Source organism: Nipponia nippon, unplaced genomic scaffold (genome assembly GCF_047370975.1).
Source record: "Nipponia nippon isolate SJK-2023a ecotype South Korea unplaced genomic scaffold, ASM4737097v1 scaffold_5, whole genome shotgun sequence".
Classification (NCBI taxonomy): domain Eukaryota; kingdom Metazoa; phylum Chordata; class Aves; order Pelecaniformes; family Threskiornithidae; genus Nipponia; species Nipponia nippon.
In genome coordinates this window covers 39,844,382-39,857,130 of record NW_028262369.1, presented here as the reverse complement: position 1 = coordinate 39,857,130, position 12,749 = coordinate 39,844,382, and the positions used below count along the sequence as shown (strand labels likewise).

At 39.7% G+C, this 12,749-nt stretch overlaps 1 protein-coding gene across 2 annotated transcripts; it reads left to right on the top strand.

Moving 5' to 3' along the window:
* The first annotated feature begins 123 nt into the window (after positions 1-123).
* GCLM (glutamate-cysteine ligase modifier subunit) lies at positions 124-12,683 on the top strand. Of its 2 annotated transcripts, none has more exons than XM_087730521.1 (7): positions 124-468; positions 3,174-3,239; positions 4,974-5,058; positions 5,826-5,882; positions 7,190-7,392; positions 8,629-8,743; positions 10,467-12,683. In XM_087730521.1, the coding sequence occupies exons 1-7, from the start codon at positions 343-345 to the stop codon at positions 10,634-10,636; spliced, it is 822 nt and encodes a 273-aa protein (XP_087586647.1). In that variant the 5' UTR covers positions 124-342; the 3' UTR covers positions 10,637-12,683. The 2 variants fall into 2 exon arrangements, with proteins under 2 accessions (XP_087586647.1, XP_087586648.1); XM_087730522.1 differs by lacking the exon at positions 124-468 and adding an exon at positions 578-1,006.
* Positions 12,684-12,749: the final 66 nt, after the last annotated feature.

Genomic DNA, 12,749 nt, shown 5'->3' with positions numbered 1-12,749 from the left:
GCCCCCCCCAGGCCCCAGCTCTGCCGCCACCGCCCTCCCGGGGCGCGACTCCCCCGCCAACCCGCCCGCAGCGGGGCGGCCGCCGGGCCAACGCCTCCAGGGGAGCGGGGGCGGCGCGCAGGCGCAGGACGGGGGCGGGAGCGCGAGGCGGCGCCGGCGCTGCGCGGCGGGTGCGCTCCTTCCCGCGCTCGGCCCGCCCCGCCGCCCATTGTCCTCGCGCCATGTGACCGGGGACGGTTACAAAGCATCGCCCCCCCGCCGCCGTTATTTGTGCTGAGTCACGGCGCGGCTCTGCCCGGTGCCGCAGGGAGCGCGGCGGCCTCCGCAGCGCCCAGCTTCCCCATGGGGACGGACGGCGCCGGCGCCCGCGCCCTGCTGGAGCGGGCGGCCACCCTCACCCTGCAGACCGGCAACCTCCTCAACTGGGGCTGCCTGCGCAAGAAGTGCCCGGCCACCCCCGGCGAGGAGGTGAGCGGGGGCGGGCCCGGGGCTTCCCCTCAGGGCGTCGCGGCGGGGGCTCGCCCTGAGGCGGGGGGGACGGGCTGCGGCGGGCGCCTGCGCGGCGGGGAGCCGGGGTGGGCCCTGCCGCGGCCGGTGCGGCGGGGCGAGCGCCGGGTACCCCTCCCTCCCGGCCGCCGCGGGTGCTTCTCCTCTCTGTGTTCTGCCCCGTCGGGGAGTCGGGCCGGGCCGTGGAGCCGCACGGCGGGGCCGGGCTCGCTGCCGCGGGCAGCGGCCTGGCGGCGGAGCGCGTCGGGAAGCCGGCGGGCTGGCTGCGCTGGCAGCCGAAGGGACGGCCACGGCCAGCCTCGCCAGCCGCAGCGCGGAGGGGCCCCAAGGTGTTCGATGTGTTGGAGTCTCTCAGGAATCCAGGCCGTGTTCCTGCTCTCGGGGAGTGAAGAATTAAACCGCTTACAAGTTCAAGTGCTGTCTGTAGTGGCCGAGGAGACCCCTGGTACTTCTTTAGCAAGAGAAAGATAGGAATAGATACGAGCTTGCATTACAAATGGTGAAAACTCTTTTCTATCCTGAAATTAACTTCTTGCTGGTGACCACGAAAATTACTCGTTGCTGTCCTCTTTAAAGAGTATAGCTGTCATTCTTTGTTAACAAGTCGAAAGAACTTTTTAATCACCACTTTATTACCTTTAGCTGTAGGTGTCAACACTTAGGAATAATCCTGATAAAATGTCTGGAGATCCTGTGGCCGTAAACTTCAGAATCTCTGTATTTGCTGTCTTGTCATGACACAGTACTCTGAAAACGGTCATTTAATAATCAGAACTATGGTTTTGGCTGGTTATTGCTATGTAGTGGCACTGTTGATATTCTGTAAGTTGGTTGATTGCATATTAGTCATGCACAAATGGTAAGAAAGGGGACTGGGAGGATGATGTAACGAGAAGGAAGAATTCATCATCCTTTTATTTAGTTGTCATGTGGTAATAGCTTTTTCATTTGGCCTGGTTGCTTATTACAACATTCTGTGACCTGTGTGAAATAGGGCTAGACTCTGTAGTGTAATGGGCACCCTTGCGCGAGTAGGTTCTGGAGGGTTGTTAAATAAAGAGTGGCCAGTGTGTGTAACTAATCACTTAAGGTATTTAAATTCATTTGTTTACAGGGAAATCTGTATTTAAACATAAGGCTGCCTGCTTTCCAGAGTTGCTGGAATTCCAAAAGCAAATAATTGGCATTAATTATCAGAAATAAATCGGCTTTTAACTTTTCTATTTGGTGTAGTTAGTGTGTGTACAGTTCTTAGTGGCAGAATGTAAGCTAAAATTTTGCAAGTTATGAACCCTAACGTTAGGCGTTTGGGAATGTAACTGTATTCGGAAAAGCTGGTCGAAGCAGTCAAGTATGCTGCGCTTTCCACATGTGTTGGGGGCAGGGGAATGATGTGCTTTGGAGACAGAAGCTTGTGCATAGTAACTGCAGTAGAAATATAAAGTGTGACAGCTGCAAAGTAGCAATATATAGGATATACATATTTAGCACTGTCTCACTTTCCTTCAGAAAGGAGAAGAGAACATTGTAAGTTGTATCAAAATAGGCTAAAGATTTCCAGCATTGTGGATAGCTATTTAGTGGGGGGGAGTCAGTTCTTGCTTTTTGACTCAGTTATTTTTTTCATGCCATTTTGAATGACTGGGAAAGAATGTATAGAATTTGTGCTCACAAAGTATTGTTTCTGTATTATGTCTTAAGCTTTGTGATATCCAGTTTGGGGGGGAGAGTCGGCTTCTAGTTTGTGCACGGTATTATGAGCTCTCTGAATTAATGTTAGGTGTCACAGGAAGTTGCTATTTAATGGTACAAAAAGTAGGTATCCACATAGTTATAAACCATGTTGCTAAAAGTGAAGTAAAGCAGTGGCTCACGGAAGTGCTCCTACCTGTGGCAGATAGCGGTCCTGACGGCACATTTACTCAGCCTGCAGGCTAACAACTCCCAAGATGTGTCAGAGGGAAGCTAGAGCATTGGTGCAGCTGAAGCGCTGGTGCAATATGCAGTTAATTAGCTGATTTAGATTTCATAGTTATACCCTACTATGTTCAAGAAAATCCATTATCAGAATCCTAGTCAAGTTTATTTTGCATCTGTGGATGCAGGAAAAATGCAAGTGGGGGGTAGAATCTGAAGGTTCCCCTTTCAGTAATGAAGGATTTAAAAGCATTAGTGGTTTGGCAGAGTGGAATAGGTAGGCAGTAAATGCAAAGGGTCAGATGCATCTTGGAAAGAAAAGTTATTAATATAATGAGTATTTAGTGGTTGGTTGTAAAGTCTCATTTCTAACAATATCACGGCACGTATACTATTAATCCGACTACATTGTAACTTAAGAATCTCTATGCCAAAAAAACCCCAAAGCACCCCACACCCTAGTTCTTGCTTGCTTAGCATTGTTCTTTCTTTTAAAGATGGCATTGGTCTGAGAAATAAATGAAGTATGGTACTTGTATTACTGCTAAAACTCTTTGTGAAAGAGGAGAGGAAAATATATAAGTAAACTAGTTTGAACAAGTTTCAGATGGAAGCTATGAAGGAAGAATCTTCTGTGGTTGAAGGTGCCATTAGTTCACCTGCTCTGTCTGTCCTACACGCCTATGAATCATTGTGTTTCTGTGCAGCTACTACATGCCTACACTTCAATATGAAAAAATATTTTGTAGGTGCGGGACTGCATTCAGAAAACGCTGACTGAATGGAGCTCAAAGATTGGACAAGACCTAAATCAGGTAGGGGAGGTGTTGTGCATGTTATCCATGTTACACATGAAAACAGAGAAATACGTAGTTGGTTACACCTTTAAAAAAAATAATCTATGAAATCTCTGTATTCTATGAAATTTCTGTAAAAGTATCTGCAGCTCCAGCTACCTTAAGAGTATTTCTCCCCCCTCCCGCTTTTTTAAATATTTAGTAAATTTGGAGAGGTTGAGACCAAATACTGAAGTAAAGAATCCTGTTGATGACAAATAAGACAATTCTCAGCAAAATAAAAATCCTGGTCTGTAAGATTTCAAGTTAATTGTTGGAGCAATCAGAAAAAAAAAAAAAAAACAACTCAATGGAGAATTATCTAAACTATGGAAGTGATAAACCAGATAGCTGAAGATCATCCCATTTAGAGGGGAACTCTGAATCGTAGCCTTGGTTGTCTTAGAAATGTTTCTGAAGATGCAGAAGTGGCAATTTTTCCCTTAAGAGCTAAAGACTTCCACATAATTCTTAAAACCACAATCTTGGGCATCTGACATCAAGATCTTGGTGTATTTGCCTGCTCCTCTTTCACTACTGCTTCTGAAATTCAGCAAAGCACTAATAGGTTCCCAATAAATACATTATTCAATCTGAAATATTAGCAAGTTTCATTAAAAAAAAACAAACAAAAAAACCAAAAAACAAACCCCCCTCCCCAAAAAGAAACCAACCTAAAAAACTTTCCTGACCATTTCTTTGGGTTTTGTTACCAGTTCTTGTGTAACAATGGTATCAACTGCACATTGCTGCATTCCATACTGGAGTGTGGTGAGGCAGTTATTGCTGCATGATTTGTGGAAGATCTAATGATTGCTCAAGAAGAGAACACAAACATTTGTCTCTGTAAGGTGTAGTGATCCATTTAAAGTTAATTATTTAGTGTAACCTAGGTTTTACTGTCAAAACATGTTAACTGCATAATTCCAAATTCTTTTATGCATTATATTCATTTCCAGTAAGTAAAAAAAAAAAAAAAGTTAACTTTTGTTTAAAATGCTGACTTTATGGAATAACTCGAAGACTTGTTTGAGGATTTTTTGGTAGGGCAGTAAAAATTACCAGAGAGTTCTTGGTTGGGGGCAGGGTGGTGGGTGGGTGTGTATAATACAAAATCTCATGTAGGTAAAAAGTCGCCTTATGCCAGCTGACATGAGATGTCGGCCTAGGCTTAAATGAAGTCAGAGGGTGAAATTGCTAAAAATTTACTAATTTTTAGTTTCAAAATTATTGTTTTAAATCTGTATTTTACAGCATTTTCACTGTAGGCTTTTCATAGGCTTCAATTAAATTACAAAATACTTTTATACAAAGATGTTCCCACCCAACACCCAAACCCCCTAATTCTGATAGTTAGGTTTTTTTTTTCACCTGATCATGAGGCTTTTTTAAAGCAAGGCAGTTTGAATTGGCACAACAATCTGTTAACATCAGAAAATCGGAACACTACTAAATCTTATTCCAATAATTCTTATCAGTAATTTGTATTTTTTATATTAGGGGCATAGAGGGCCTTTCATATAGATTTGTTTTCCTGACCTCCCCTCAGAGATCAAGAAGCATTGGGTTACTTTCTTTCTGTCATTGCATTTTTATACTATTTTTGTTTCTAACTGCTGTAAGACTTTTTTTTTTTATTACTTAAAAACATTCTTCAGGAACTTACTGTCTCCTCTTGATGAGTTATTCCTAAGTTTCGTGTACTTACTACAGGAAATACGGGAGGTACTGGAATGTACTGTAGCTCAAGCTATAGAAAAAATAAATCCTGAAGAAAGGGATGAGTTGAAAGTATCAGGTAAGAATGTAGTAAAAAATCTGGTGGCATACAAAGGTTTCATATGCAGTCATTAACAGGATGTTCATATATGTATATTTTTTCCACCACGTTTTGTAATTGCAAAGTCAAATGACATCAGTGCACACTGTCATACTTTGGGCGTAATCTAGAAGTTGGCTAAGAAAGACTTGAATTTGTGTTACAGTCTTTAAAGCAGCTCAGCATTTTTCTAGTTTAACTTGCATCCCCTCAAGACATTTTAAATGTATTTTGTGAATCTTTGACTTTTCTGAAGCAAAATATTACGGATAATACTGCAATTAAGAAATAGCATTGGAAGCACGTTTATTTGCATAATTTTTCCAGGTTGAATATGATGAACTTGAAGGAGGCAGTCCAAACTAACACTAGTACATTTTGAGTCTCAGTAAGTTGTGAAGAAGTCTGTTTGTACTATTACGCTTGGGGTTTTTATACAGGTTGTTATGGTTATTGCTTAGTGTCTTGATGCTTAAGTCCTAGCTTTACAGCTTATTAGATCATCTGACTGGATGATTTCTTGTTCTGAGACTGCACAACAACTTTGAAATTTAAGAGAACAGTGTCTTTATTGAGCAGTCACCTTTCAGAAGGGTGTTTTTTTCCAATTTTTTAAGTAATTGGTGTACATTCTAAGAACTCTTTACCCAAGAACTCATAAGTAGTGTATATAGCAAAAGTAAATAGCTATATATTTGGTAATAGCTGGCTTGTTTAGTTATTGATTCCAGTTTCTTTGAAAATAGCAAAACTTTTCATCGTTGGATCAAACTCTTCATCGATCAGAGATGCAGTTGACTTGGGTAAGTGTGAAACTCAAACTTCTGGTAGTGTTTCTTTTTTTACTTTGGTATTCAGAAATAAAATTAGAACCTTTTCCATCTAAGAGGTGTATTTAGTGACTGTCACAAGTATATCCTGTTTTCCTATTAAGAGAGACTTGGGAAATCAAGTCGATTTACGTGTTAGTTCAGTCAGTAAACTTACTATATGTGGATCGCTGTAACCTTGGGTCCACAAACTCAAATCTGATTCCTTGCTCCAAGCAGGAGCAAGTTTTTATTCTTTCACACAAAACTTGTCAAAAAGTGAATAGCATGTGATGTTTTAGTAACAGTGATACAATAGTTCTTACCAGTTGTTGTTAGTTGCCAGTTGTTTTTAACATGATGAACTTTGCTACTACCTGCACAGTACTTCAGAGATTATTTAGGAAATAAAACAATGCTGCAAGCAGCTGATGAAATAGTTAAGTTGTATTGAAAATACAATACAATGGCTGTACTGATACATAGAGTTTCGTTAGCCTAACGTAGCAGTAATTGTGAGCAGCACTGAACTTTACCACTTTGGAAGATTGTTGAGCATAAGGGGTTACCAAAGAACAAAGGGTCAGATATCATTCTTTTCTATTGATACCCCAGTTAATAGCCTCTTTATTGTAAGTTGTAGTACCATGTGTTAAAAATACATTGATAGAAGCCTCCTTCAGAAGAAAATAATTTATTTAGCTACTTGGTTCTATTCTTTTTGCTGTGCAGAACAGGCCTCATGACTTGCATCTTTCCCAAAGCTTAGTGATACTCCAAGACTTGCCACTTCTCTCTGGCAATTTAAATCTCCATATTTGGTGTGGTTTTAGTCTAACTCCTCACATATATCAAATAGTTCTCCTAGTCCATGCCCTGTACTTGAGTTGTAGTTCAGAGTGAAAGTCAAAAATTTTGGAAGAAATTGAGAGTGAAGGAATCAAGAACTGTATGTCACCACTGTCTTCAGAGAAAAATATAGTTTTAACATTGAAAAGGAGAAAAAAAGCTTCACGCTTTGTTTGGTGGTGGGTCTTTTGTTGGGTGTTTTTTGTCCCATCCCGTGTGTCGTCCCCCCCGACCTACAATTGAAACTTGGCCTTGAGGCGTATGTTTGATTCTTTGCTAAAAACATTGTGTTACTATCCTTGACTGCTGATCCACTCAGAGTTTCAAATGGTAAATGGGAACGGAGCAGAGTGAAGCAGGAGGTGTGGTTTTTGCTGAATTTGAAGAGTCATGCTGCTTATGTTGGTATCTCACACAAGATTTTGCAGTGTTTCTGTTCTTTTTTTCCTCAGCGTGTTCTGCCCTCGGAGTTGCTCAGTTAGACTCAGTCATTATTGCCCCACCTCCCGCTGAAGATGGAACTAGCCTCTCCTTGGAGTATTTGCAACCTTATTGGCAAGAACTTGAAACTCTAGTTCAAAACAAAAAGATTGTTGCCATAGGTACCTCTGACCTAGATAAAACACAGTTAGAGCAGCTGTATCTGTGGGCACAGGTGAGAACAAACTTCCTACTTGTAGCATTTCTAGGACAGAGTAACTGTTTTGTTGGCTGCCACATTGTTATAAACTGCTGTAAATGGGTTTATGTACTAAATATTAATTAGCCCTGTTATTTTCAGCATCTTGTGGACAGGCACAATGTTGTTCAAGGTGAGGGAGGCTCAAAGTGTGATTGTCACTTGTTCGGTGTTCTTACGTACAGGCCAGCAAAGGCTGGAAACCACAGGTCTGTTCAGTAGCAGGTTCTTTGAAGTAGTTAAGGTTTAAGTTTTGAATGCTCTTATATTTAGAAAGGAGTATAAACAGTTCTCTTAAACCTTCAGGTTTATTCCAGTGACTCTGAAAACATAGCTGTTTTCACTTTAAGCTGTTTTATGAATGGAGGGATTTCCCCTTAGAAAAATGCTGTTTGAGTGCTAAGCTTAAATGGAAAGTACAGGCTATGAATCACGTGGTACAATATTTTGTTGTCCGACGTGACTAATTGTCTCTTGTAACATTTAAGTGATGGAGGTCTGTACTAGTATGTGCCCATGCTCATGTAAGCCTGTGGATTTACTGTTTCCTTATTAGTTCTTTGAATACTCCTCTTATGACACTTCTTTTGTGGTAGGTGAACATGCTGTATCTGTACAAGAGGTCCTGCTGAGAGTTCCGATCCGTGCTCTTCACTGCCTTGTGTATACCGAGAGGAGGATAATTGAGGGGATTAATGACCACCTGCATGGTGCTCATTAATGCAGTTTGTGATGAGCAGAGAGTCAGTGGAAGAGTCCCTTTTAACTTAATCTGATCTAGGCACTTACCTGAAGGCACGGAACACTGCAAATTATCTATCCTTAACAAAAATTATTTTGTTTTGTTTGGTTTTTTTTAAGTCTTTTTCAAACTAACACCCCTAGAATGTTTTTATTACAGCCTGCTGCTGTTTAGGGAGCACAGCAGACAGGAAGCCAGAATGGGTTAGCACACATCTTGCTGTGGCAGCACCTGAAGTTAGATCCTATTCTTGTTATGGGCTCTGTGCTGCAGGAAATTGCAGATGTAGGAGTTCCCTGTTCAGCATCATGCAGAATTAATTAGCCTTGTGCAGACCTCAAAACAATGGTCTAAAGCAAATTGTTCAAAGCAAAATTTCTGTTGTAATAGAGAACATGGGGAAAACAAACAACTAAAATAAGTACATTAATATTTTTCTTCTTTTAAAAGAAGTATTCTGTTACTTTCAGGTGAAACCAAGTAGTAATCAGGTGAACCTAGCTTCCTGTTGTGTGATGCCACCTGATCTCACAGCATTTGCAAAACAGTTTGACATACAGCTGTTAACTCACAATGACCCAAAAGGTAAGGCTTTGCCAGATAAGTTAACAGAAGACTTCTAAATGCATTTATTCAGTACAAAATCAGGAATAATCTTTCTCTGGGCTTCAAACTTCATTACATTTGAATCCTGAACAAAGGATTCCAAAAGTTTCACCTCTAAAATATTTCTATTAAGTCCTTGCTTTTGCTTCAAGAAAGGGGGCAAAAGGCAATCTTGCAGCCTCGGATAGTTTCTTGAAATCATTTTAATCAGAGAAAATAAAGTAAATAGAAGAACAAACTACTGATAAATTTGTACTACATATATTCAAAAAATAGCTTATTTCCACAAAACATAAAATGAAATGACAGTTTTATTGCTGAAGGCCAGTAAATGACAAATAAAAGTCCACTTGCCGAGAACTTGTCTGTGAAATAGGTTGCATAAAATGTTCATGGTCAGTTGGTTTTTGAGTAGTTTGGTAATATTAGACATATAAAATTATTATGCTTTAAGCAGGATTCTTTCAAAGTAGTGACTTATTAAAATAACATTATGACAAAAAGAGTTGGTGTAAATTCTTTACTTGTTTCATGCAGAGATTCGTTTATTAAATGATTGAAGGGCTTGGAGGCTTTCCTTTAGACTCTACAACTCTGAGTTACCAGCTCCCTAGAGTATTCTGGTATATTGTATTAGTTTCTCTCAGACATCATCTAATCTTCTTCACTATAATGACACCTTAAATATCTCGCTGGAATTGTAAGCAAGAAGTCTTAAACAATATTTAGTTCATTCCTTCCCTACATTCTTCCTTATGACCAACTATTCATGATGATCATACTTTTCCTTCCTTCTCCTTTCTTCCCATTCCTCCCCCCCAAAGAAAAAAAGTATTTATGAAGTACATGTTCTATAGTACCACTGTTGCAACTAATGAATTTCGTCAGCGCTTGAGCACGTATCAGCACTGCTTTGGCAGCGTACAAGATGAATTGCCATTCAATCTGACAATTTCCGTGTCCTGTGAAGTCCGAATGCAATCTGCGGTTTACTAAATACTCTCTATTGAGAGTCATTAAATGAAGGAGAAGAGGATTTGGATAGAAAACAAAGCAATGAGTGATTCCCTTATGCATTGTTTGCAAAGCTTAACTTTTCTGTAATGGTCAGCTGAAGAGTATTGAGACTGTCTTTTGGGAACACGCCTCATCAAAGAGATTGTTCCCTTGACTGACTTTCCAGAGGAAACCAGGAGGAATTGTACTTGCCTTCCTTTTCTGCTTTGTGGCATTTAAGCAGATTTTTTTTAATGCTTTCTGGGCTTGTGGTTATTATGAGCCTAATCATGGGAGATGCTATAAATGTTGAGCTTCCAGTGACTGCAGAGGTAACTGAGAATGCTCAGTACTTTGCAGATTTCAGCCTTATGCTTTACTCACCTCTGGTTTGTCTAGCTAGCTTCTTTAATTTTCATTTTTTCCTGCTAATGGCTCTGCTGATCAGCTCCATTTGATATTGTAGAAATCTCAATTAATTAGTTTTGTGGAAAATACTCGATGTTGCAAAAAGTGTCCTGAAAATTTCTTCTATAATATTCAGCTGCTTTTACCCTACGCGCGTTCCTGAAGAGTGGATCTGTGGAGTATCTGGCACTGCCTAAGATTTTTTGACTGTAGGAAAAGGCTTCTCTTACTAAATGTTGCTTTTTGCAGCTGTTTACATGACATTATTTAAAGCATGAATATCCTTTTTTAACTTCAGAATTACTTTGTGAAGCAAGTTTCCAAGAAGTTCTTCAGGAAAGCATCCAGAACACGAACGCACATGAGTGGATTCCTTTATGGCTTCTCCGGTATTCAGTCATTGTTAAAAGCAGAGGAATTATCAAGTCCAAAGGCTATATCATGCAAGCTAAAAGAAATGCCTCTTAAAACACTTTTTTTTTTTTTTTTTTAGATGGCTTTCTGTTTTAATTTCTTGGGAATGGGGGGGAACATCGCTTTTTTCACAGAAACACTTTTACAGCATTTGTAACAAAGACCAAAAGTTGTAATTATTCAGTGTGCTGTCAGCAGGAGTGTCTGCAGTGTTCTAACACTATTTTTCTTTCTTAACCTATTGACCAGTTCATTTAAAATACGAAATATTTTGGGTTTGTTGTTTTCAGTTGAAATAATCTATAGAGAAACAGTTTAAAATATTTTTCTTTGTATGACCAGTTCACTGTAAAGTTATCATTATATTTTAGCTGCCATTAGGTAGTATAGAGAAACTTATAGATTTTTATTTTTTAAGAAAATGAATTTCTCTTTAAATAATAGTTACTTATCTGGTAGGTACATAGATTTCAAGCATTCAAGGACTAGTTTTTCTAGAAAATTGTCATCTTTTATGAAAAATAACCCAAAAAATTTAAACTGGTATCTCATTTCTTGGTATGTATATATAGGCAAGTCAGCTGTTTAATTTGTGTGGATGGGAAAATTGGTTTATTTTTAATATAGTGTAAAAGACCTCTATGATTTAGAAGAAATGCATCTTCCAAATTACTTTGACTGTTACTTGAATTCCTTCTGGCTTCTTTGTGCCTCAATATGCTTTGTTTAGCGTTTGCACAAGTGTGATGGCATCTTTACTGTTTGAAATAGAAAATGTATTGTTGTGTGAATGTTTAAAATAAGAATTGAAAACAAGTGATGAAAAAGTCTGTTAATCAAAAATTGAATTGTGCCTGTCTTCTCAACTGTGGCTTGTTTTTTTGATAATTGTGAACTACGCAATCGGAATCGGCCAAGTCAGAACAGATAGTAAAGGCTGAAGCTGTTCACTATAGGATTGTGTAAAATGGATGACTTCTTCTGGGGTTGCCTAGGAAACTTTGCTTGAGTGCCATTCAGGAATGGTGCAAGCAAGGGTTAGTCTGAAGATAGGTATATTTCTGTTTGGCAGTAGCTTAGCGCACTGGCTTTTGAATCCTAGAAAGATTGCTGCAGCTAAGGCAAGGCTTCTGGTTTAATGTAGTCTTTCTATTGAAAAAAAACTTTTCATTTCCTTGGCCTTTAAATCAGAATAGATAGCAAAAGTTCAACTTGTAGTTCAGCAGGAGCTTAATACTGAGTGTCTAAAACACTCATTTTCCTTTTGATTTCAGGCAGGAGCAGGGCTTCATACTAGTAGTACTCATTAAAGTAGCTGTACATATTTTAAGGTTTGGACTGTAAGGGAGTGAATTTTCACCAATATCTTTCAAATTCCTGTCATGTAGGCAGCTAGTGGAATTTGAATGCTTGTAGGCAGTGTCTAGGGTGTCACCTTCCTATAATCCATTCCACAAAGTGAAAAGGTGAATTTTGAGTCCTCAAATATCTTACCTGTGGGTGGCAAATACTGGGAAATTTTCCTGGACTTCTTCAGCTCTTTTGATAAATGAGAGAGAGGGGGAACTGGAACTAGTAATGCATCAATGAAAGTTTGAGACACACACACACACACACACACACACACACCCACCCATCAAAATGTAGTCTTTTTTTTTTTTTATGTCAGGTCAGTGTGTATCAGAGTTTCAAAATTACATGAATTTCATTTTAAACTTCCCTACCAGCTTTGAGTTGTGTGCTGCTGCTGATTAACCACTACCTGTAAATTCCGCCTCTGTGTTTGGCTGTCGGCATCCTGTACCGTATCACTCGCACGTGTGCTCAGTTTTATAAATTGGAATGCTACAAACCAAGAGTTGTGCTAAAACAATGTATAGGCTGCTCTAATGGGATAACTATTTATTTCCTTTCTGTAAACTGTTGACAATTTGCTTGCTGTAGAAACATACCCTTTAAGACATGATAATCTTATTTTTCTAGTCATTGATAGTGTAACATCTTACCAGGTTGTCTCATTCGTTATTTGTGCGTCAAAGTGGGAGAGGTGGGATTTCCTTCCATGAGAAACTTGAAAGTTTGAATTAAAATCTGAAATTCTTGTAGGCTTTTAATCTGTGCTTTGTTTAAATTCTCATCATCTCAATAACAGTATTTTACGCTGTCG

Coding starts and splice junctions, on each gene's coding strand:
- GCLM (XM_087730521.1), top strand. CDS start 343: ATGGGGACGGACGGCGCCGGCGCCCGCGCCCTGCTGGAGCGGGCGGCC. Junction 5,059..5,825: donor GGATGAGTTGAAAGTATCAG/GTAAGAATGTAG, acceptor CTTTGAAAATAG/CAAAACTTTTCATCGTTGGA. Junction 7,393..8,628: donor AGCTGTATCTGTGGGCACAG/GTGAGAACAAAC, acceptor TGTTACTTTCAG/GTGAAACCAAGTAGTAATCA.